The sequence below is a fragment of the Balearica regulorum genome, chromosome 3, assembly GCF_011004875.1.
Source record: "Balearica regulorum gibbericeps isolate bBalReg1 chromosome 3, bBalReg1.pri, whole genome shotgun sequence".
NCBI lineage: Eukaryota > Metazoa > Chordata > Aves > Gruiformes > Gruidae > Balearica > Balearica regulorum.
Genome location: NC_046186.1, coordinates 95,346,574 through 95,372,278, shown reverse-complemented (window position 1 = coordinate 95,372,278; position 25,705 = coordinate 95,346,574). Strand labels below are relative to the sequence as shown.

At 38.4% G+C, this 25,705-nt stretch overlaps 1 protein-coding gene across 2 annotated transcripts in view; it reads left to right on the top strand.

Moving 5' to 3' along the window:
- The window catches only part of RBKS (ribokinase), a 68,177-nt gene that overhangs the window by 29,806 nt on the left and 12,666 nt on the right, over positions 1–25,705 (top strand). For both annotated transcript variants that reach the window (XM_075749048.1, XM_075749047.1), the window contains exons 5-7: positions 4,218–4,382; positions 8,339–8,430; positions 18,103–18,291. In XM_075749048.1, the coding sequence (XP_075605163.1) occupies positions 4,218–4,382; positions 8,339–8,430; positions 18,103–18,291 (446 nt within the window). The remainder of the gene's footprint in view (positions 1–4,217; positions 4,383–8,338; positions 8,431–18,102; positions 18,292–25,705) is intronic.

Here is a 25,705-nt window from a genome sequence, read left to right as displayed (position 1 = left end):
AATTATCAGGCACATTTGATATTCTCATATATTCTGGACATACAGTATAGTTTCAATAAATCCCTGCTTTAATGCAAAATGGTGGAGAGATGTTTAACAAGTTTATGGAAAACGTGCAGCCCAGAGACATTGCAAAGGTTCCCTCTGGGCTGCTCTCAGAAATCTGTGCAGAAATCTCTCTGGAACCTTGTGTTCCTTTCAGCTGTTCTCTTTTATATGACTGCCTCTTGAGATAGGTTTTGACTAAATACTAAACATTCAGTTTACCAGGACCCTGTACACTTCGACTCTGTATTTTCTTAAGGAGAAAAGCTGGTACATCCAGCTGCTTTTCTTAATACGTTTTGTTTGAGGTGCATCACAGCACTTTGAATGCCAGCATTTGTTTCCCCTTTCAGCCTGCCTTCTTTCCACTAGTTCTGTCACTTAGCACACCTTCTGCTAACAGTGTGCTATTGAATGGTAAGAACTCCATAAAGTGATGATGTGTGTTGTACTTTTACATACACATATAGGGAGGGAAAAAAAACCTCTTTACAGATTTTTTTTTACATGATTACCTGTGAAATTTCTTGCAGCTTTGTCCATATCTGGTACTGACTGTTGACAGCGCCATTAAGCTGGCCTGACCAGACCAGTAGTTTGAACCAGTCTGACAACTTCCATGTTCATAGCAAAAATTCAGTGGAGGGACAACAGAGGTTGGCAGGTCATGATTAAAGTGCTCTTGATTATTGCAAGTTAGGACTTAAAGCTCACCTACACAGAGCACTGCAAGATAACCCTCACTTGAGATAAGCATCCTGCTGACTTTACGATAAAGTTATTAATCATTCATGAACAGTGAATAGGCATTATTTTGTAAGTGAGTGTACCTCCAATACCAAAGCATTACTAGTATAAAAACATTCAGTATATATATTTAGATAAGGCTAAATAAACAAGGCAAACTTAGAATACATATGCCAGCTTGTTTGAATTATACTTTCCAAAGAGAAAATCTTTGGTTTGAACCGTCAGGATTATGAAGAAATGCCACCTGAATTTTTATAGAATTTCTGTGTATTGACATTCATCATGCACTTGAATGTTTTGTGTATTGACTATTCAATACTTCTACCAAGTAATTGCATAGAAATTATGATACCATGACACACCCAAAACTTGTCCTCATATTCATGAACTGTGTGATTTGGCAGCAAATGTTTTTCTTGTAACATTCTTTTCTGGTCACAAATATCATCTTCTTTCCCTGTGAATTATTATGCAGAAGCTCTGCAGCTATTGTTATAATTGCATTGTTTGAGCTTTTGGTGAGTTCTAAGCACTACTGATGGCTTTTAGGCTCGTCACCCCATTTTAAAAAGTGATGGTTATTGCATTGTGGTGTTTACTGGTTTGCTTTTGATTTTTCCACTGGCACTTCTCAGCTGGTGGCATCTATAAAATGACACTTGTAAAAAAAATCTAGCTTGAGTTACTCATCTTTCTAAGAAGTAACAGTAGCAGGTTTAGAAGCCCAAGAGGACAGTATTTACATATGCAGCATTCATGTTGTTTTAAGTATTGATTGGACCCAATCCCCATCTGGTGTAAGCTTGCACAAGCTTATCAGCTTCATTTAGCTGGTCTAGCTTACAGCAACTGTGAATGTGGCCCTTACTATTTTAGCTAATGCCTGCAAAACTTAAAATTATATAGATGCTGCCATCAAAACTGAGAATGTTGAGTCTAAGTAAAGATATGTCAGAATTAACTGTAATGTAGTAAGTATATTTTCCTCGTTCTTAGTGTGGGTAACGTTTTACCTTACTTGAGCCATTTCAAAATTAGGTGTACGGCTTAAGGCTTCACCCAGAGTTAACAGAGATACAAAGGCATTTCCAGACAATAGTTTATCCCTCAAACAGATATCTAAGATATGTAAGATTAAAAAAACCTGAAAATACTTGTCTCTCCTCCTTGTTGAAGGAACGTAGAAAACTAATTTGTAGAAATTTGTACAAATTAGTTTTCTTAGAATTTTCTAGAATGTATGATTTTTTGGAAAACTTTAAAAATTAGTTAATATGTTGGACAAGATGAATCCCACCCCTCTCTGCCATCTGTCTTTAACTCTGTTGTCCCTGGTACTGATTTCCCATCTGATTTCCCTGGCAAGAAATAATTGCTTTCAACAAAATGGTTGCTGGTAATACGAAATTCTGGTATTGATTGGAAGTGCATGGGTCCAGATTCTGCTTTCATGCATGTGGGTATAAGTTTGTGATGACTCCTGTCATTCACAGTTAGCGCGGTATAGGTAGCTAAGAACAGAACGTGGCTTTTTCCCGCCAGCTTGGGTTAAGCTCGTCTGGACTGTTACACCGTAGTAGGTACTGCATTTCCCTGGCAGGTTTGAAAGCAGACTTTAAGTCTCTGACCTTTTGTAGTTACAAAGAAAAGCTTCTGACTGTGATCCAGTGCAGCGTGGTCTACCTTGAATTTGCACATATGGGTTTAAGCAAAACAGCCTTCCTTATCGCCTTGGGCCATTAGCTCTAAAGTCTAATAATAATATACATGTCAGTACAGCTAAATAGTTCAGCGAGATAATGCAGCAAGACATGTGGATAGAGTCTGAGATTCTAGGTAGTACAGAGTCCAGGCAGAAATGAAATGTATTTTTGTTCCACTGATTCCCTGCCTTTTACTGTTTGCGCTGCTGCACCCTGTAAGCTTTCAAAATATATGCTTGGCAAAATAGGTGCAATTTGCCTTTGAATGTTTCCTCATCAGGATTCAGATATCTTTGATAGCATTTACTTGTTGCAGAAGGTTTTTTCTTTTTTCTTTTTTTTTTTATCCGAGATGCCCATCATTGTCTGTTGAAAAGCAGGGCGTTGGCTTTAAATGCTGAGGTTTTGCTTTTCATATGCAGCTGTTCTGTACCAAACCATTGACAGCAGAATTGCTTTGGAAAGCTTGGGCCCCTCCCTCTGAGATCACTATATTATTCTTTCCATTGTCCTGCTTTCTTTTCAGAGCATATTTAGGGAGACAAGCTTTGCACGTTTCTTATTCAAAGGACTTTGAAGTCGCATTCAACAAAAATAACGTATTTAAAAACATAAATATTTATTTACAGAGTAATTCAGTTCATTACAGAATTGGTAGCCTTTAATGATTGGCAGTCCTTAAAGGAATCTTCAGCGGGGGCGGGCTGAGCCTGTAAATCAAGGAACAACTGACTTATTGAATTTAATACCTGAGTGATTAATAATAAATTTTAATTTGAAGGCACCCATGCCTGAAGGTCTCTAGGTGTTGTAACAGAGATTTAAAAAAGAATGAGAGAAAGAAACTGCAATAAAAGAAGGCAACTTGCATGTCTGAAGAAAAACAAAAGAATATTTGGAACCTACGTAAATGAACCTCCTCACCTAACTGTAAAACAAACTACGAGAATGAAAAGAATCTTAGACGTGCTTTGAGATACTGCCATGCTTCCGCATGTATAGCTTTGGTTTGAGCATTCTACTGGCCAGCTTTAAGTGCAGAAGAATCTATCACCCACCTTTTTTACTCACTTCAGATAAAGCTTTCCTTAGACACAGGCATTACCTTTCTGGATTTTGGTGGCACGCTGATTCTGGTTTTCATGATGGTTAGGGGCCCTAACTCGAAGTGTCGCAGGTAAATGGAGCAAGTCTGCTTCTCTGAAATCTAAAGAACATACATAATTTTCATAGCTGTGTGAAATATTCTCTGTTTCCAGCTGATGGGAAAATGAAAATTTTTATGGCATTTATGGCATATGAACTCGGTAATCACATCGATGCTTTTCTCTTCCAAGTGCTACTGGAATATTTTAGAAAAAGCAAATATCAGCCTTAGCGTATGTCCCCCCATCTCCACTGTGACTAGTGCAGTGCTTCTCCAGAGTTCCTAGAAAACACCAAAACAGGACTGGGGAAAGCCTATACATGACTTTTCCCAATGAAATATATACTGCATTTGTTGTGTGGTGCAGCATTCATTAGTCCATTGATCTTTTTGATTATCTTCTGAAATCTTTGGATATTTGAAAATGTCAGGAATGCATGCATTGTTAGTGGGGTTTTTTTCTGGAAAGCAAATTGAAATACTCATCTGAAAACTATTGTAGAAAAGCAAGGAATTGATTTACATACATTATTGCAACTGTTAATGTAAAAAACACAATATCTTCTTTTTAGGACAGAATGTTATTGTCATAGTCCCAGGAGCCAACCTGCTTTTAAATTTTGAAGACCTGAAGAGGGCTTCTGATATCATCTGCAAAGCCAAAGTGGTTGTTTGCCAGCTAGAAATAAGCCCTGCTGTTTCTCTTGAAGCTCTGAAAATGGCACGTGCCAGTGGAGGTAATTTAACATAAGTCATTCTGTCTCCCTCATTTGTGTTGCATGAAAAATATTCTTTGTCGTGCTTTCTAAATAAAGATCCTGTGATCTATTCTGGTTTCTGTCATACTAGTTTTATTTAGAAATTAAACAATAGCCGACAAATACATGCTACGCTAATGAAAACTGAATTAAGTTTTAAAATTTTGCAGTGTTTACCTTGAATGGCAAATCAACCCATACCCTTATAATCTCCCTGTGTATGTCTGGTGCTGCCTTTCCTCCTACTTTCATGCTGTGACTAAATACAGTATAATGTTGTTAGGTCAGGAACTATGGGCCTGACTCTGGTATTATTCCAGAGCAGAACAAACATAATGAATGCAAGTCAGTAAAGTCACACACACAATAAAGTGAACGAAATGACCTTAGAAACAGACTTAGACCCTTGTTGTCCCAGCATAGCAGTAGGTATGGCTGTGGGTTTCTATAGAGAAGTTAGCATCCTTAAAGTAAAAAAAAAAACAACTTCTTAACCAAAATTCTTAGAGTGTGACTTGGCATGCTGCCATTGAATAGACAGAGTCATGGTCTGTGAAATTATTAGTAAATTGTTACTGTGCTGTACTTTTAAATGTAGGCCATTGTTCCTTCAGTGTAGCACATAGGTAGCTAAAAGCCGACATTTTGCTTGAACAGGATGGGGTTTCACTACTGACATGATGTTTTTCTTGTTTAAGTGCTTGGAATGCTTTCAGTTATTCAAGCACAATTACTACTGTATTTGAACACTATGTTAAATAATTATGCAAACGAGGCATCTATATGAGATTAAAAATATGCTTGTATCTATCTGGAAGATAGACAAGGAGGGGACAGCTCATAGTATCGTCAATCATGCAGCAGGTCAGGGATGGAACTGGGATTAGAACTAACTGATTCCTTGCAGCTGGGCCCAGGCTTGCTCCAGTAGATCATAGCACATTGTGATTGTTGACTCTTCAGTCCTTCTGCACCGAGGCCTGTTGTGCACCTATTGTGATCACTAGTGATCATGCGCTAGCGAAGACTTCAGGTGTAGCAGAACGTTGTGCACCATGTTTACATATTTTGTGCTGATTTAAGCAGCTATGTCAGAAGCAAGGCTCAGAGAGAGTGGCTCTGAAACTGTGGTGGTAATAGTCATAAACTCAATCAATAGAACTGTGCATGGGGAAAAATTATTTTGACTTCTGTTTGAAATGTCAAAACTGGGTTTATGAAAATCTAAATAAAAATTTACAACTTTAGAAAACTGAGTAGCGCCTGGAATGCTTAAAATATGGGGGGGGGGGGGGGAACAGAGCTTACTATATTTTTTCATTATGCTTTATGAAAATGGATAAAAGCATTCTTAATCTAGTGGTTAATGGACTGTAGTTGAGTCATGAGTCAATATCCATGACTTATTTTGTCTACTTCTAACTCTAGGCATAGTTTTCGTAAGATGCTTCACACTTCTGTCACCCTCATATGGTAAGACGCCAGCCTGTGACAGAAGAAAAGAGAGAATTTTTTTAAAGGCAAATAAAAAAAATCCAAACCTGACACACGGAACAGACATGCAAGCATTTAGCAACTGTAGACAGCACAATATATCAAGAAAAGACAGCAGTTAACTGTGGGCCAGCTATAGTTCTGCACTGTCAGTCTGCTATCATTGTGCAGCTCATATCAGGAAAGCTTTGGTTGCTTCTGCTTTAAAGCAATAGGCTACACATGTTCAAATGTCATGTGCAGTCAAATCAAAGTAAACAGCTGAGTTTGTAGCACTGTAAAAATCTATCCTTAGCCAACTGTAAATTGTTAATGCAATTTCCCTTCTTTTAGCCTGCAATACCCTCATGTATAATGCAGTACTGCATGTTAGGATGTGCACTAGACTATTTTTGTTTAAAACAGATGCATACCCAGATGCCTCAAACCTCTGTTTCAAGGGGGTTTTTTTGCTTGATTTTCTTCATTCTTACGGAAATAAATAAACAATAAGATGGGGAAGGAATGTGGACAGGCAACGCAAGAACCCTTTGCTTCCGTTCAGTGAACATCACCTGGATCTGTAAGCTAGAGAGGGACATCTCATGTTCTGACATCCTCTCATTGTGGCACTGATTATTAAAGATCTTGTGACAATCTTGGGGAGAAGGGAAAGGAAAAGGAAAAGGGAAAGGAAGGTTGTGAATAATTATATGAAGTGCATATGAATTGTGTGGAAATGGATCTTGGCAAAAGGAGAGAAAGAATTTGGGCAGAAAATAATTTGGTGTTCCTCAGGAGGACCAAACAGATTGCTTTGTTCGCAAGCCACACTCTTCTTCACAGCCTGAAAGAGAATCTTAGTGTTCCTCTGTCTCCCCCCTGCTCAGCAGATATTAAACATGGGAGCAAACTAATAGTAATGTGTTACACCCTGTTCATGATGAGTCTGTGTTACTTAGAACCCCAGTTGGAACACTTCCAGTACTGCTTCTAACCCATGTATATGTCAGTATGATACCACATGACAGTTTGTCTTCCAATCTGTGCGGTTTGTTTGTTTTACCTAGGAAAGTATACCTTAAAGATTTGTGTTTAAAAAAACTTTATTAGGGTTGCAATTCAGAAAATAGGAAATGCAAGAGTTAAGGTTGCCTGTGAAACCTTAATTTGTCTCCTTTCTGCATATGTATTATGTTGCAGTCTTTAATTATGTGATCACATGCTGTTTTTCAGTGGTATGTGATCATATAATTAAAGAGTTTATTATAATACATACTGTATTGTAATAGTATAAGGGAGCCAAATTAAAATTTCATTGGAAATCCTAATCCTGGCATTTTCTGGCTTCTGAGTAAATGTCTTTGTTGCTTTAATACTCCTTTTGATGAGGCAGGTAGAGAGACACAATGAAGTTGTACAGTCAAAGGCTAAAACTTTCAGCATTAATCAAAAAGGTCATCTTCTAAACTTCTCAGTATTCAGATTTCAGAAGTCTCTGTACATCTTTCTCTTTTAGGGCATTAACTGGCATTCAGAGGTGTTCGGGGTGTCTGAATATTATGTGCTATTGCTTAGGGTCTAAATATGTGTTTAGGACTGAAAATTTAGGCATCCAAGTTGGAAGATTTGATCACTTACTATAAGGAATATTTCTGAAGTAAGAGTGTGTGCTTTATATAAAAATGATGGCCTTGTGGTTAAGACACAGAAGTATTAATCATAAAATTGGCAAAGTGAGAAACCAAGTCTGCCGACTTCCTGTGTTAACAGTGAGTAAGTCACTTATACTGTCCTCATGACAAACCTTTTCTGCTGCTACACGGGGCCTTAGGCTACAGTTTAAAGTTAGATTAACTAACATATTCTACCACGTGTTAAGTTTAGGTCTAGCTCTGCCAGATAGCATATTAAAAATATACAGTGCCTTGTCTACACTACAGTTTTATAATGTGGCAGTTTGAACAAGTTAGGTAACACATTCAGAAGCATGGTTAACTCCTTGTCTGGACATGCCTTTCATTACTTCATACCCCTGTTTCTTCATGTACAGAACGCAGATAACAACACTGAAAAAAATTCTAGAACTAAATCAGTTCTTGTAAAACTTATTAATATTCTGGAAGAAGCATCATCAGTTAAAAGAAATTGCATTACTGTCTAAGGCTTTTTTTCCTTTTTTTTAATTTAATAATATCTTGGTTATTTTTTCTGTTACTCTTCTGTCATGTTCCCACCATGACAGGTGCCTGCACCTGAGTTAGAAGAGAACTTTAATATAATAAACAAAACTTTTAGCAATTCTATAAAATGAGGACACAGAAACTGAGAGCCATTTGTTTGTTAATAATAAACATTGAGGGCGGTGAATTAACCACAGTGGTGTTTCAGGTGATGGTTTATGAATCTAAAACACAAGAGATTTAGACTTGGCTTTTTCTTTTTTTTTTTTTTTTTTTCAGTAAAGACTTTATTTAATCCAGCTCCAGCCCTTGCTGACCTAGATCCACAATTTTATACCCATTCTGATATCTTCTGCTGCAATGAAACTGAGGTAATGGTCGTATGTCATGTTGAAGAAGGAGTCTTAAGCAGTGAAATTTCAGAGAGATTCTGTTCTCAGAAATGCAGCTAGGGAGCAGGGAAACTGAAGCATGCTCCTCTTACATAGGACTTTTGGAGGTGACAAGTTTGATCCCTGACCTAACGAGCAAAGTGGAGTATTCTAGAATACCTTTAGATTGCACTAAATTTAATTGTTTGCAGTGGGAAAGTTGTGTCCAGCCTTCCTTACAAGCAGATGAGTAAAGCAAATCCATTAAAGGAAGCTTTTAAAATGTTATCACTGAGTGGTAAATACTAAAATAGATCCTTGTCCTTGGTTTTGCGGTCCCTTGATATGATTAGCAGGAATGCACTAGCCATAGTGCTCTGACAGTTTTAAACTCGCTTGCCAGAAGGTGATGCACGCATGCTGTACTTGATGGTAAATCGTAGCTTCATATGCCTCTTCCTCTCAGCTCTGTTTTCAATTAATCTGTTTCTCTGGCCCTTCAACTGTATATTTTCCCCCCCCTTTTTTTTTCTCTTTTCCCTCTCTTTTCCAATTCAACTGTGTTATTTCTCCCAAAGGAAATTATTTTTGTCATAAGACAAATTAAGTTTGTCTCATAAGGCCTTTGTTTAAATGTCCGATTTATTAGTATTATGCATGCTGTGTTCCTTCCCCTCACTCTCTCTTTATATACAGGAATGTGGGAGAAGCAACCTAGTAGATAGGAGCCATGCTTTGATCATAGTTACAGTTATCTCCCACAAACATGATTTCTGCAATGAACATGATACCTTTGGGTGGAGAGGAGGGGGAAGAGCTAAGAGAAAAGCGTGGCCTTGCTTACCTATAGGATTTTCTGTCTGATGACAATGCCTATCAGAATAAGTTCTTCAAGACTCAATTACCGTCTTTTGAAATTTCTGTTAAAACCCATCAGAAACCGTATCAGAAGTTCTCATTTCACGAGTCTTCTAGCATTTACGGGTTGGTCTAAGTAACCCAAGTGGACATGTGAATTTTATTCTGGGATGTTTCAACATGTGTCTGCCAAGTTCAGATACTCCAGAGCATTCAGGAATTAGCAAAATAGCAAGGTGGGAGATGTCACAGCTCCTCAGGCCTCTGGAAGGCAAAGTTTCCAGTGGAACTGGCGTTGATGTCATTTGTGGCTCAGACACTGTCCAACAGCTCTCAGAACTCAATTCTATGTGACGGAGAGAATGCTAAGGCAAAGTATTCTTGTTCAGGGACTTGCAGGACACCCATATGGTGTTTTCTTCATGCTTTCAGAAAGCACTTATGCCTGGACTATGCCCCTGGATTGGCTAAATGGTGCAATGGCGCACATTTTGGGCTGAGAACACCCATACTCTCCCACCAATTTAGTAAATGTCATTTGTTGTTTGCTTTTTTCATAATGTCACTAGTTACTTTTTTTTTTCCCCTGTGAAAACTTATCCCCCATATGTTAGAAACAAAACTTTGTTTTTCATTACTTGTCTATTCCTGACTATTCTCTCATTGCTCTTTACAGCACACATGTTAAAGTTTTCCCTTTGTTATACTTTATTGCTAGAGGACAGTCTTGAAAGAGACATTCTTTGAGAAGTTCAGCTTGCTGGAGCCAGGGTGTATTATTATTACCACCACATGGAGAAAAGAAAATTACTTCTATTTGGAGAACAAGAAATACAGGTGTATAATTATAATAGATCCCTGCTCATTCATCTACCTTTCCTGCAGAGCTGGGGGTATGGTTTGCATTCTTTTCTGCTATTTTCTTTTTAAAAGTAATTACCGTTGGAAGATAGCTGGGATCACTGTATGCACAGTCAGACACAGAAATATGCTGTCTACTGTTGAGGGGGCTTCTCCCTTCTGAATTGATGGAAATGGTAGACCTATGGAAGTTCCTGCCAGCCATATCATGGGAGCACAGATCCAAGTGCGGGACTCTTACAGCATGTTCTGAGAACAAGAATGGCACATAAATACCGTTGCTTTTGACAATAATCTTTATACTGTACATATTCATACTTCACAATTAAATCAATTACATTAGCACAACTGTAATAATCAGTTACGTTTGATTTCATCCTCTCTTGATTTGTTATTGAATTGATTTTCAGGGATGAACTATTGCCATTGTTCCTTTCTTTTTGCTGAGAAAAGAGGAAAAATGAAGCATTTGTTTTTCTTATGTCACAAGTTTGAAAGTTGTTTTTTTAGTAATTGTTATATATTCATATGCCATCTGTTTTCTGTTTTCTTTCATGACTTTCCTTAATTTCAGATCCCGGTAATGTATGCACTTGAGAAGTTTGATATAGAGATAAATGTTTGCATACCCAAATAAAGGTTACCAGTCACATCTCTGTATGGCACTTAAAAGCAATAAGTTAATTTTACAAATATTAAAGATAATTCTAATTTTTTAAACTTCATCCATTCAACCAACTACATCTGCATTTTCTTCATCATTTTAAATCAGGAAGTACCTAAAGACTTTGATGATCCAGAATATATACTGGGAAAAGATCTTTTTATACTTTTTTTTTGTTGTTTCCCTCAATATCTACTAACAGTCAGTCAGAAAACAGCAGTTGGATAAGATGAACCTTTACTCTGAGCCACTATGGCCATTCTTATTTTATGGGGTTTTTAAATTATTATTCTCTGTGGCCAAATTTATTGAATGTGCTGCTTACAACTGCCTTCTTGAGCTCCATTGCCCCTCCTACTTTATATTTCTAAGTCGCAAATAACTTCCTTCTAGCCAAAATCCTATTTATGTTCCAGCCTTACTCCTTTTGGGGATCTTTTATTTTTTATTTGGGATTTTTAGGTACCACCAGGAAAAAAATAGTGTATTTCTGCTTTATCTTTACTAACTCTTTTAAATAGTTAATAAATCATCTTGAGTTTAAAGATGAACTCTTTAGAACTATGCAGTTCCACTACTTCTAAAACACTCTTTTTAACACGGATGTATATGCTAAGAGAAGATTATATTTACACTGATTTTTTTTATTGCTTGGTTTGGCTTTCTTAGTCATTTAAATTTACAAGTATTTATCACACAATTTTACCACAATGTCCTTATCTTGCTTGTTCACCAAGAAATACCTTTAATTATAAAATCCTGTGGTTTGTGGATGTTATGTGAATGATATGTTTGTAACAGAAAGATTATGTTAGCTGTAGAACAGCAAGCTAGCCATTTAGCTTAAGACATCTTACACACTATATGTGGAGTGTTTGTGGTGTTAAAGATGAGAAAAAGGGGGTAGTCCTTGTGATTAGCTGAATTATTACTGAGCCAGAAGTTTCTGGTTTTTACTGCCACGAAGGTCAGCAGTTTTGATCTGTGATATCTTTGCCACAGTATAAAAGTTTTAAAATGTCAGCTGTGGTTTCAGCCAGCCATGGGATGTCAGGTCCCAAACAGGTGAGTATCAAATACAACATAACGCTTTATACTCCATCCTTCGTTAAATGCTTTAGGATTTAATGAAATCAGATGTAGTATCTGGTGTAACAGCACAGCTTGTTCTTATGGATTTATGTGCTAGAGAGAAGCAAACAAAATTATACTATCAGTGAATTATCTACCATTAGTTTGTCTAGAAGGCTCTTCACAAGCTGTTCTTTTCATTCTGCTTGTTGCAATAATAATTTTTTTATGTCTGACATTACTTTCTTTTTATGTGGTTCATGAACAAAAAAACTCAGAACAAATCTTGCAAGGTTATCAGTTCTTTCTTTGCTTAGCCTGTAGTTCAGTTTTATCTTTTCCCAGAAAGATCAAACTTGTTGAGACTAGTTTGTTAATTCCCAGAGGTAGCAGAGCCTAATCCCTGAGGTTTGTGCAGGAATGTGCTAGTTCTCCATTCCCTTAATTCTTCTAATGAAAAAAAAATGTATCCAATGTCATCTTAGTGAAAACCAATGGTTGTTCTTTTCCATCATCTATAAATGTTGAAAAAGATGAGCTCTTTGGAATACTTACCATTTTTTTCCCACGTGTTTGTGCAATTCCTTGCTGCAGTATGGCTCTAGGCACAACCACAATGTCAATACGGTTCATGTGTTGTTTTTCTTATTTAGTGTGTGCATGCAATTACATAGCCCTGCAGGTTAGGAACCAAAATATATTGCACATCAGCGATTTCAATTTGGTCCTAAACATTTTGAAGAACAGCTGCTTCTTCATTCAAAGAATACTGAGGAACCCTTCAGGAGAAGGAAAACTCCTAAATGGTTACAGCAAATGATTTAGTTTGTCATGATTTAGTCTGTCAAGCTATTTTGAATACAAAACTGGCAACTGCCTTCTCCCTAATTTAAAACGGGTATCAGACTTCTGATCTAAATAAGAAAGGCCTAGCAAAGATTTAATTAAATGCTAACAGAATACTTTGGGGCTTCAGTGCTAGAAAGCAGTACAACAAAATGGAAGTTAATCGCTAGTTTTGTTAAATAAAGGCGCAAGATGCATAAAAATAATACAGAAAAATAGATACTATCCTATTCAAGATACTGCTTCCTTGTAAATGTTATTGACTAGTACTAGAGGCTAGATAATTTTTGGAAGAAATACTAATAATGGAAATTCTTGTTAGTATTCCCAAAATCAAGACATAGCATTAACTTTTAGAAGATTCAGAGAATATCAAGTTTATAAAACTACATCTGGAATCTTGGATCAGGACATTTAAGATACTGCTTATTAATATAGAGAGATTAATACTAGGGATAGTCTTTCTCAAGAAAAAATAATTGCTATCTGTAGTAGTCAAAACAAAAATAGGTCCTTTAGAATTAAAATATTTCAGAACATCTCTTGAATTTGCCTTTTCTGTTTTAAATAATGGAAAGCTGCTATTGCTCCATTATGTAGAAGTTGCCAGCAATTCACAGTATATTTTAATTCCAGCTTTGTTCTAAACCCCATTTTATCAGTTGCTGGAAACTATGAAATTTCCCATATTGGGTCTAAAATGAAAGATGTTACTTTTGGGAGGGGAGGGAATAGCTTCCAGCCAATTCATTTCAATCAGTTTTTAATTATTCTAGCACGATAAGTATTTTTGCCTGTATGTATATAAAAATTTTATAATTTGAAACAACTGGAACTAGCTTGGCTTGTGGCCTGATCTTGCAATTGCTTATACACCAAGTCTGTCTCAGTACTTCTTTGGGACTGTTCACATGGGTTAGAATTAATGAGACTGAGTTCTTGTTCTGTCATTCTCAAAGAAATCTCCTAAGGTACAAGCCAAGTTTGTAGCCAACTGGCTTACTGTGTTTAAATATTTAAAATTAAAAATATTTTAAATTATTATACGTAGTTTTAGATGGTTTGGTTTAGATGGCACAGTTTCCTTATTATTATTTGTTATTTCTGTTCCAGCAGTACCTGGCAACATTTGCAAAGTTGTTATTGTGCTAGGTGCACAAAAAGCAATCCAAATGATGGACTGCTCCCCAAAGAATTAACACTTCTTGTTATTTCACCAGTTGATATTTGCTGAGGATCATAGAAGTTGGGAACAGACCTCTGGAAGTCTCTGGTCCAACACCCTGGCAAAGCATGGCCAGTTGAGGTCAGATTGCTCACAGCTTTGTCCAGTCAAGTTTTGACTCTCCGAGGACAGAGATTGCATGACCTCTGGGCACCTGTTCCACTGCTTCATCACCCTCGTGGTGAAAAAGCTTGTCCTAATAATGGAATTTCCCACGTTCCAGCTTGTGCCTGTTCTCTCTAGCCCTACCCCTGTGCGCCTTCAAGAAGAGTCTAGCTCCATCTTCTCTATTACCACCCATTAAATCTTTGTAGACAGCAATTGGATCTCCCCTTTGCCCTGTGTTCTTAAAGCTGAACAAACTCTCTTCTCCTAGTCTCTTCTTGTATGTCCTGGTCTCTGGCCCCCTGACTCTTGGTGGCCTTCCACTGGATTTGTTGTGGTATGTCAGTGTCTTAACTTGTGCCAGGGATCCCAAAACTAGATACCATGCTGCAGATTTCATCTTGCAAACGCTAAGCAGAGGATCCAGAACATCTCCCTGAAAGGGGCTCTGTAAGCCATAGGCTGCCCCGAATGCACCACAGCTAAGAAAGGTTCATATCACAGTTCCGTTCTCACTTTGAGCCAGTGTAAACTAGTACTGCTGTGGGATTGGGGGTGGTGTTCATTTTAACATAGATCTGCTTTGCTACCCAGTTTTTTTCCTGGCCACATAAGGGGCTGTGCTGGCACAAGAGAATGAACCATGTGGACAGGAGTGGAAGGGGAAAAAAACAGGACCATTTTTTTTCTGTAGCAGTGCTGGTTTGTGTCAATTTACTGTGACTAGACTCCACAGTCTACAGAGACATGGAGAGTTAGCTAAGATTAGTGAGGATTATGGCCAAGAACCTTCATATCAGTTAAATTAAAAGCTTCAGTTAAAGTTGTCTTCCACTTTTGTAAAGAAAATTAAGAAAATTCTGTCTAGATTAATTATATAATATCTGTCATAGGTTTATTCTGACAGGAGGTTTGTGGAAAGTCCTCTTGCTTTAATAGTCCATTTAACTGAGGAGTTTTATGAGACTAGCTGCAGAAAAATAATATTCTTAATTTGCTGTTCTTTTGTACAGTACCATGGCAAATGTCCACATTGGGCTTTTAGTATTGTTATTTAATTTTTTCTTTACATAACCATTAGTTATTTCCTTCAATTGTACCACAGTTTGTTTCTTAAATAAGATTCTACTGAAGGGAGGAACTTAAAAACTCACCACAGTATTTAACATCAGTTGACATTTACCGCAATCTCTAATTATTGGCACAGAATCTGTCTGGCTTCTGCTGCTTTTATGGTTCTTCCAGCTTGTTCCAGTGTTTTTTAGTTTTACCATCCTGCTGTAGATGAGTTAGATGATAGGGGTTTCAAGCAGTGGAAGATCTACTTTTATACAGACTCTTTTCAAAATAATTTTGTTTATTGGTATAAGCAGTGTAAAGATGAAAAGAAAGATTTCTGCAAAACCTTTCACATATCAGTCCCAGAACAATTCTGTCACTGCCCCAGCAAAAAATCCTGTTGGCCTGGGACACAGCAATCACAGAGGGGCACAATGTTAACACTAGGCATACAGCACGTGCGCTTCATTAGGAAGAATATTATATTTATAGTACTTCATTTACCTTGCTCATGAGCATACAGAAGTGTAAATACCAGGTGAATAAACCCAAATTAGATTTACTGTTTCTCTACCAAAACCAAATCCACTTTCATCCTGGAGACTTTGCAACATAGGTAGAATGTCTGGAATTATTGCCTATCATGAATTACATTGGAAATTCAGTTAGCCGGTTTCATTCAAGGATTTGTGTTAATCCATTTTTATTCTTGTAACGTGATGTGCTAGGTGTTCTGAATACAGGAATGCATAGCTCCTGCTCCAGAGATCTTAAAAAGTCATGATGAGACACAGACTTTTTAGATGCTTTAATACAGGAATAGAGTATATATATTTTTTAATACTATTTATTATCTGTCCTTAGTTTCTCCAAAGCCATTATTAGTGTATTGACTCCTTGCAAGCCTCGCAAAAGATAAATTCAAAAGGTTTTGTGAGATACTTTTTTGAAACAAATTTTCTTATTTGAAAATACTTTGATAACCTTTTAAAAACTGAAATACATTTAATTTGCTTAACTAGTTTGTACTACAAGAGAAATTTGAGCAGCGTGATGACATGCCAAAGAGAAAATTGAATAGGTTTAGTTACTGTCTCATAATTTAAAGCATATTTAAAGCATATTCATACATATTCTTGCCTGGGATCAGTGTGGTTAAAAAAGTAGTTTAAAATGGCGTGTATGTGTTAACCACACCTTGCCCCTGCTGTGCACAAGTTTAGCCACGAGGCCTGCCACACCAGATCCTGCCTTGTAGCCATCAGATCAACAACGCTTGAAATCATTTGTGCATTTGTCTAAGTAGGGACTGCAGAACTCAGTCCTGTAAGCTTGAAAATTAAAACCAGTGAGTACTCTGCTAATGATACTCTAAGCTCTAGGGAGTGTGTTGGCATTATCTGGCTCTTAGAGCCTAAGGGTGGCTTCTCTCTCCTGGGTCGGGCTGCAACGCAGGAAATGACAGTGGCGAGCGGCGGGCGCTGACTCACAGCTGGGGGCGGTTTACTTTGGGATGGCTGTAGTAGTTCCTGTCCCCAGCTGTCTGCCCTCCCTCTCTTTACTACAGGCATGCCGTGTGCTTCGTGGAGCAGTTGTTTAATCACTATAGTTTACAGTCCGTCATATCAAGAAGTATGTGCACTGAATTCAAGTTCCAGTAATGCAGAGGAAGGTAGTTTGAAATATTTCAGCAGCTGTTTCCCAAGAAGCCAAGCTGCCCATGCAGCAGAGGTCAGGAAGTGTAGCTGGTGAATAGGTTCCAAAGTAAGTTTTCCACTGAAAATAAGCCCTAAGAGTGTGGAAGTTATGCCCAGTTACTAGGCAGTTATCTGAAAATACTTCAGACTGCATTTTTCAGGATCCTGCAGCAACCTTGTAAGGCAAGATAAAGTAGGACTTCCCTCTTCTCAGGCAAGCAGGACAAGATTTAGTAAAGACAGCAAAATATAATATGCCTGTTTACTTACAATTGAAGGCATACTGCATTATGCAGGAGTACTGCTGCTAGACTGTTTCAGATAAAACACGATGTATTTTCTTTTCCCTTTCTACCTGTTTCAAATCTTGTCCTCTTCCCTGCCAAAAGAAAGAGAAAAAATACATGACACTGGAAAATTATATGCCACCAAGAAGATGTATGAAGTGGAGAAAAGGATGCTTGATTCTGGCGTCTTCAGTGAAGATTTTTGGGAAGTTTTGCTCTTAGTTGGGTGGAACTAGAAGAGATTAATTTTAAGAGCCAACGGGGAGAAGTTGACTTAAGGTCACCATCTGTTAGAAGAAGAGTTTATCTGTGTTTGTACAGAACCAACATAGAAGAGTCTCAGTTTTGACAGAGGCCTATCGACCTGGCCATAACACAAATATATAATAATCTTGTAATGCACCTTTGCCCAAAGAGGGCTTCAGATAACTTTTAGGTATTCTTATCTAAAATATATATTGACGTAAACATAATGGTCAAAGTTGAGCTTTTTTTTTTTCTTGAAGAGATTTTCCCTTGTGATTTCCCTCTGGCTGAACACTGAGAATTTAAAAAATAATTTTAAAAGTTTCTCACTTAGTGATAAATATCCCCCAACAATAGTGACTTAGTTGCCATGTAGCATTTTTCACATTAGAGCACAAAATGCTTTTGCCAAGGCTGTGTCATTGTGTCCATTTCACAGAAGAAACGGAGGCATGTGGGAGAAATGTGATTTTACTAAGGGTTGCACGCCAGGCAAGTCGCAGAAGCTGGAACAGAACCCATGCCTCCTGCGTCTCTGCCTAGGCTGCTCTCCATTAGTCTGTTGTGCCCGAAGTACATGCTGATTTCAAACGAGGAGCAAGACGTAGCTGAATATCAGCGTAGGAAGTGGTTTCATGATCATCCTCTAATACACATTTTAAAAAGATATTAAATACTGTTTTCAGATGCAACTGTTGTCCAAAACTGAATGCTGTCAGATTATGATTTTCATTTGCGTGGGTTATTTTCCAGGCAGAAATTTTAACGGGCATCCCAGTTGGCAACCTTGAAGATGCTGAAAAGGTGGGACGCATGCTGTTAGAAAGAGGGTGTAAGCTCGTAATTGTTACTCTTGGAGCAGAAGGCTGCATGATGATATCAGTAGAAGAACCCATTCCAAAGCACGTTCCTGCTGGGAAGGTCAGGGCTGTGGACACTACGGTACGTTTTTGTGGTTTAACTGTCTTGCTTTGGAAAAGACTGCTTAAGCACTAAGGGAAAGCAATGAGTAATCAGCCAAATCTTTGGGCACTAGCACAAAGGCTAATTTATGATGTGAAATTGATATCTTGCTTCCAGCCTCTCATATATTAAATGTCAGTTGACTTGAGTTTTATAGTCTGTATTGGAGATGTGCTAGAATTATTATACATACTGATAGTATCTTCATGTTCCTCCTGTACTAAAGTCAGTACCTGTCTCTGCAACATGTGATGCCCATGGCTTGAGCTGCAGTCTTGTTTTTTCACCTTTGCCCGGTCATATAATTCATCTTGCCCAGAACTCAAATGCTGTGGGAGAAAGGAGGTACTACTGCTATCACAGTCTGAAACTGAATGTTTGGCTGTTCTAACACAAGCATGAATTGCTTACCAAGTCGAGCATAAGGTGATCAAAGATGTAATTTTTACAGAATGTAGTGGAAAAAACCCGAAAAGTTCTTGCTGCTTCATGATGAATATTTTATGAAGATAGGTATGGGATACTTGGTGAGAGGCATTTTAGTCCTGACATGAGGGTATTTTTTTTTACTTTCTGCTCAGAATTAAATGCTGAAAGCATACTCTCACAGACCACTAAATACAATACCCCCAGCAAAAAATAAAAACAGGACAGGCAATAGTTAAGATAGCATTGCTATGAAAACCTTACCACATTGCACATATGGGGCTATTTTGTGTTCCTAGTATTATCTGACATAAATCCAAAATAATTCCAGTGGAGTTACTGAGAGCAGAGTGGGTCACGTTGTATGTACTAACTATACATTTAAATGCCTGTTATAATAACGTCATATTACATATGTTCTGTTACAATAGTTCATTAAAATCCTGGAGATTTTACCATCTGGTGCATTCCATATCTGAATTGCATTAATAATAACTAGTTCTTGTAGCATGTTTTTTATTCACGGACCTCATACTGCTTCACAAAGAAGGAAAGCAACTGCTTAAAAGATGAGGAAACAGAGGCATGGGGGACTGAAATTACCTAGCTCAGTAGCATGCAGTGGCAGAGCTAGGAGTAAAGTCACTTTATCTAAAACAGAAGATCACTCATAGTTTGGACTGTGATGTGCTGATACTGTGGAAGGCTTTGTTTCACTGTTAAATTGAATCCTTTTAAATTTAACTCTGAAACAGAGATACTTTGGCTTTATTTTCCTCTTTTGCCTCTTTCATTTAGAAGTTTTACCTTGAGTTAGTGCTGATTTTGGAATGTCCTGAAGTTCTGGTTAAGGCAGGCATCTCTGTAGAGTACTGTGTGTAAAGTTCTTGGTAGGGGACTACAGACACCACACTGCCTCTGCCTGCTTCTAGCCCAGAATTAGAAGTGCCAAGGGAGTGAAAGGCAGAGCTCCCAAAGCTGCCCAGAAGCAGGACTTACTAGCTTGGGATCAACACCTTGTGAACCTGGCCGTACGGCTTCTTGCTCTCAGTTGATAAATCCACCATTGCTATCAAAGCTTAGCATTAGAGTTTTTCTCTACATCACACAGAAGTGATGAAGAAGAAACATGTGTGATCTGCTTCTTCAAAAGAAGCAGAAAATTGCTGACAGATCAGCTATTGTTGGATATCTTAAGATATTTGCTGCTCTTGGAATAAAACAGCAATACTGAAACCACACACTGTGGGTGAAAACTGCTTTTTATCTTGCCTAGCAGTTCAGAGTTTCATGACTGAACTAATTTAATGCTCCTCTTTTTTCTTTTTTTTTAATAAAAGCAATTTCTTTGAGTTTACTGAATCCTTGCCCTGCCTCCTTGTGGCCAACAGGTTATTGGCTTTCACATAGCAGAGGATTTTCACAGTTAATTTTGTTAATCTACTTGAATACCAGTGGGTTGTTTTCAGTAAAACAGCTGTGCTCAGTTTACTCTTGCAGACTGAATGAAAAAAGATGTGTTGGCCTTCCATTGTAAAAGTCTTACAGTGCTTAGACTGATTATCACTTTGCCTGAAAGCAAGTGGTTTTAAAGCAACCCTTCCAAACACTAAGCAAAATAATATGTCATCCTCAACGAACCTGGATGGCTCTACTACTAAAATAAATACTAACCGTTCTAGTAGGACATGTTATTCTCTTCAGAGGCATGTCACCAGTGGATCCTTCCCCAGGGGAACAAGCTCAAGCTGCGAGTAGCCACCTATCCACAGAGTAGTCAGAGCTGTTCATGTGCATGCTCTTAGCGTGCCATTTAATGCTAAGCAAAAATTGCTACCCTAAACTGCCCTGACTTAAGCATCTTGAGGGACCAGGCAGTAATTTTTTAAGCTGCCATAGTCCAATCACATCTGGTTATGTGCCTGTATCCATATTGACATTGTTTGGATCTGCAGAAGGTAGTTACTGCCAAAGAGTTAAATGATGTGTATGACCCATACAGGATTTGCAAAAGGTTACAGAGTAACCTTATGAAAACAGTCTGTATTAAAACAGAGTTTGCTATTTAGAAGATGCAAATATAAGATACAAAATGAGCTTCAAAGGCCTCATCTACTGTAGAAATGTTCCCATAGCTGCTACCACTGCCCAGAGCCCTCTCTGCAGCAGCTCAGTGTCACTGCTGCCTCCTCGTCATTTCTGTTGTGCACAGCAATTTTGAAAATTTTTAACGAGAAAATACTTGGGTAGGTACAGCCGCAAAGATTAAGAATTTGACGTCCTTTTCCCAGGTAGTGTGCTCCCAATTCTCCATGTTCATCGGTTCTTCAGAGAGACTAAGGGTTGATAGACTGTAGAGCCTGGCTCTTCCTCCTAGCCCTTGAGATGGTTAATCTAAGAGTTTATTGGCAGAACACTGGGAAAAGCTGGCTCCATCTCCTGCTCTGTGGTGGAACATGAATCTTCAAGATTGAAAATCTGGCATTTTTCACCCACACTAAATCAATACTATGAAGGGGAAAAAAAAGGCTTGTTGATTATTTTTTTTTAGTGCTAATTATCTTAATGTGGGCTTTACTAATGTATGCAATGCTTCCCATGACTGTTAGCAGAGCTCTCCATACACAGTCCAAAACATGTAGAGCACGAATAGTTGTTTAGAAGGAAGTTTTGCAAGACATGGTATTGTAAAGCTGAAACATCTGTTTCTCCTGTTATAGCTAAATAGTACAACAAGCTTTTGTTAAGAAAATAAACTTTCCTTTCATTTTACTAGTTTCTGCTAGCGATTTTCTATATGCAAATTTTGAATAAAAATAAGTGAATTATGAAAAAAATCATCCTCAAATTTTCTGCACGAAAGAAATATCAGATTAAGCCCACTAGCCACATCAATTTGTATTTGAAGAAGATGACTTACGTAAGAGACATCTGACACATTAAAAAGTACTAATATGTAGATAATATAAGAAAGGTATACATTATAATCTATTTTCATTACTTTAAATAGTTGCTTTTAAATCTACTTGACTACATGATGTTAAATATATGCATTTACTTTATTTTTGGAAGAAGCTATTTCCACTTTAGGTGAAACTAGTACATGAAGCTGCATTAAAATAGCTGTGAAGGATAATTATATAATTCCATTTATATGACACGTCTTCAGTTGGTAGCAGAAGGTTTCACAAACCATTCACAAATTTGATAAGCATTTCATAGAAAACAATAATATCATATACACACATTTTGCAGTTGCGTCTGTGTGTGTTTGAAGCAGTTTGCCTGCTGCTGAAGCAGAAGCACAGCTGAGGTGGAACACAGCAGCTGCTTGCGAACACAGCTGCGGGACATGACCGAACACCGTCAGGTCAAAAATGTACTTGAGGTGAAGGGGATGATCTGTGTGATGAACCAGACAATGATCCTGGATCATGGCATCTGCTGCTGCAGTAGCCCTGAACACGCCGTCCTGGCAGAGGCATACACAATCTGATAACGGGGAAGGCCACAACATTGTCCATATTGGAGAATGAAGCTCCACTCTTTTTGCCCCTTCACCCCCGCTCTCCCCCTCTGCTTCTGACAATCACGCAAAGTGTAATTTACAGCACTATTTACATCTATTTACATTTACTAATTATATTCCATTGAAACTGCCAAGGAAAATTTGTCAGAAGAATGTAATTACTCAAAGCTGGAATTTGGCCAGCAGTGAGATTAGTTCCCTTCCATTTTGCAAAAAAGCACGATGGGATCTTACAGAGCCGAGCGCTTCAAGTGGCAGCTGGGGACCAAGTCGAGCCCCTGAGGTACTGCTGGAGCCCTGCCTAGGGCTTGGTATGTGCAGGTGGGCTTTGCGGAGGCGGTCAGGCTGCCTGCAGCTTCAGGTTACTTGGGGTCTGGGCTTCAGAGAATTGTCCGTGCTTCAGGAGATGGGGCAGTCCAATGGTCAGTGGCTATGGCAGGCTGGAATGTGTCTGCTGGCTCTAGGGCCGCACCCCACGGCTCAGGGCTTTGCCTTTTACTGTGGTTGCTCCTTGCAGGTGAAGGTGGGGTGTCCTGCCCAGGATCCATCCTTCCAATCAGAGGGTTGGCACAGGCAGAATAATCTCTCCTATGCAGGGGCATTAGTGGGAAGCGCGGTGCTCTCTGACTAAGCAAGCCACAGCTGCCCCACTGCCACACCCTCATTTCCAGTTGCAGCATGGAGGTCACTTTAGGAAGGGAAGTACTCTAGGGTTAGTTTTTGTAACCTCTGTTTTGCTCCAGACCGTGTTTTGGATCAAGATGCTGAATAAGATCCACACACGCTTGCATCACTTAGGGTGACTGTCTAATTTCCACCCTATCTGGTCTTTTAAATACATAGTACAGTTAGCTCTGCTTCAAGTCTCTTCATCAGCTTCTACTTGACCTCTAGGTTTACACATGCCAATGTTGTGTGCCCAAAACTCCTGCATTAGCACACTCGTGGTCAGGAGATGAGGCATCTGCATATCTGGCTCAGGCATGGATGTATGCTCTTTAAAGGCAAATGAGGGCACTTGGGCACACAATATTTAGATGAAAACTTGGAATCACTTTCACAATGGTGCCCCTAGTAATCACAGCAAGTCTATGGTCTCCCTTTTAAATCTCATGAACAACGTAGACTGTTTAACTTCTCAGTATTTTTAAGCACAACCATTACATTTCCCATATAATTTCTTACATTACCAGCATTTTCCCTGTCTGGCTGTGCTTTTCGGATGCAGAGAGTGCACAATCTGCTGAAGGAAGCTAAGGAGACCACAGGTTGAGGTGCCATGCTTATAAACAGGCAACTCATTTATGAGACATGATAAAATTCAAAATTTAATCTACTCAGTTATGCCTGAAATTTGACACGTGTATGATTTATTCTATATAGTCCTTCTCTGTACAACATTATCAGAGGTGGATGATACATACTATTTGTCATAATCATAAATGTTTCCATTATTTTTTCATGTCAGTTCTGCAAAATGAAGGCTCAGTTCTACAATATGAACTTGTCATCAGATGTTTTGTGTTCAAATCCTATTCCCTCAGATTTCTGATTAAAATATATTAGATGTGGCTCTTTTACTACAGGAGAGAATTAAAAAGGCTGTCTTTAAGCAGTAGAGTGCTCACTGAGCAGCTTTGTATTGAACTCTGAAGATGTTACACAATCTTTATTTTAATAAAGCCTCATATAAGTGTATAGCTCTATAATTTTAGATATGTCACAGTATTCAGGCCTGTGCAGTAATTGTGGTCTAAAGAAGGCGGTGTGGTTTAGTGAGTTGAACAAAGGACTGAGTAAGAGTTCCAGGGCTCTGAAAAAGACTTGCTGTAAATCCTTGGGAGAGTTACTTGTCTTCTTTGTATCCCGATTTATCTATCCATAAATTGGAGCTGCTATTAATGTATTGCATATAAACCATGAGAAGTCTGTTAGAGATCAGAACAGAATCTGGGAGGCCTTTTTCCCAGGCTTGTCATATAACCTCAGGCCAGTTGTGCTTCTTTGGGGGCTTTGCAAACTCATTGAAGTTCTTCTGCTTGAAGTTGAGAGGTCTTGTCTGTAAAAATATGGTTTACACTAAAATTCTCTGACTTACTTAGCTGTATCTTCTGGTTTGGAGGAAGCCTGAGCCAGAGGAGTGAAGTGGACACTGAAATAAAGCCTTAGAATATAAATAAATCCAAAACAGTCCTCCTAATAACAGCAATTCTTTGTCTCCTGACTTTGTGGCCTAACGTCTGAGGCTCAAGGGGATATAAATACAACACTCCGTGCAATGACTAATTACTCAAAATTCTGTGCATCAGCAGAAGTGGGACTTGTGGTTGACTCTAATATTATCAAATGCCTTTGCTATTTAATAATCTTGTAGCCGTACATTATTTAGCATGCCGTTTGCACAAAGAACAGTGATTTTATTTCAGCTATCTCTCAACAAAGTAAAAATGCAGCTGGTAGTAAATGAAGCATTTGGCAGACAATGTGTCTGATGTACAGTTCTCTAACTTGCTAAGAAGAGAAAAATGTTGTTGACTGTTTAACCTTTTCCTACCCAAGGATGTAGCAAGAAGGAGTAAAGTGACCACAAAGGGCAAGATCTCCTTTTTCTTTTCCTCTTTTTCTTTTCTTTTTCTTTTTTTTTTTTCTCATCTTCCCTTTCCTTTTCAAGGAAAGAGAAAAAGTTACTGTCGGGCAAACAGCTTATCTATCAGTGGGGTTTATTCACACACCAACACAGAGTAATTATGCCCAGAGCTCCCATTAACATCCCGCAAACCGACAGCATAATAGCTTCCTTTCTTGAACATGCAACCAAAATAGGTTAATAAATAAGTTTAATTCCAGTCATAGCCCACTTTCTGACTTAGCCTTCTGCATTCCTGCTTTTACAAATATGGAATCCATTGAATTTTGGAACAGAAAAGCCATGAGGAATAAGTTAATCTGCCAGACACTCCAATCAGCAATCTGCACTGTAAATCTATTTAAAGCTGCATCTATTATGTTCTGAAGTTCAGCTGAACTGTGAAAGGGCACATGACTGAAATCACTGTGTTTGAGTTGACTCACAGTTAAGTGTGGATGGGAATTGCTTGGTTCATCACAAGTCTCTGCCTCTGATTCAGGTCTTCTAAAGATACTTCAGTTTTTGAAGACTGGGTCAGTGGCCTAAGGGTGTACAGGTAATCCAGTGACAAAAGGAATTGCAAGAGTTGCATCCCTCTGCATTGGCAGCCAACTGGGAAAAGGTGGAGCAAACTGGATGCACCCTTTTTCCCCTTTGAGAGCAGAAAGCTGTATTATCGCCATTTTAGAGACAGGAAAAAATGGAACAAAAATGTGAGTGATTAGGTGCTCTGAAGCGCTAGCTAAAAATGTCCTGCTCCAGGTTACACAGGGAGTTGGGATGAGGTAGACAAAAATGAAGCACAGGCA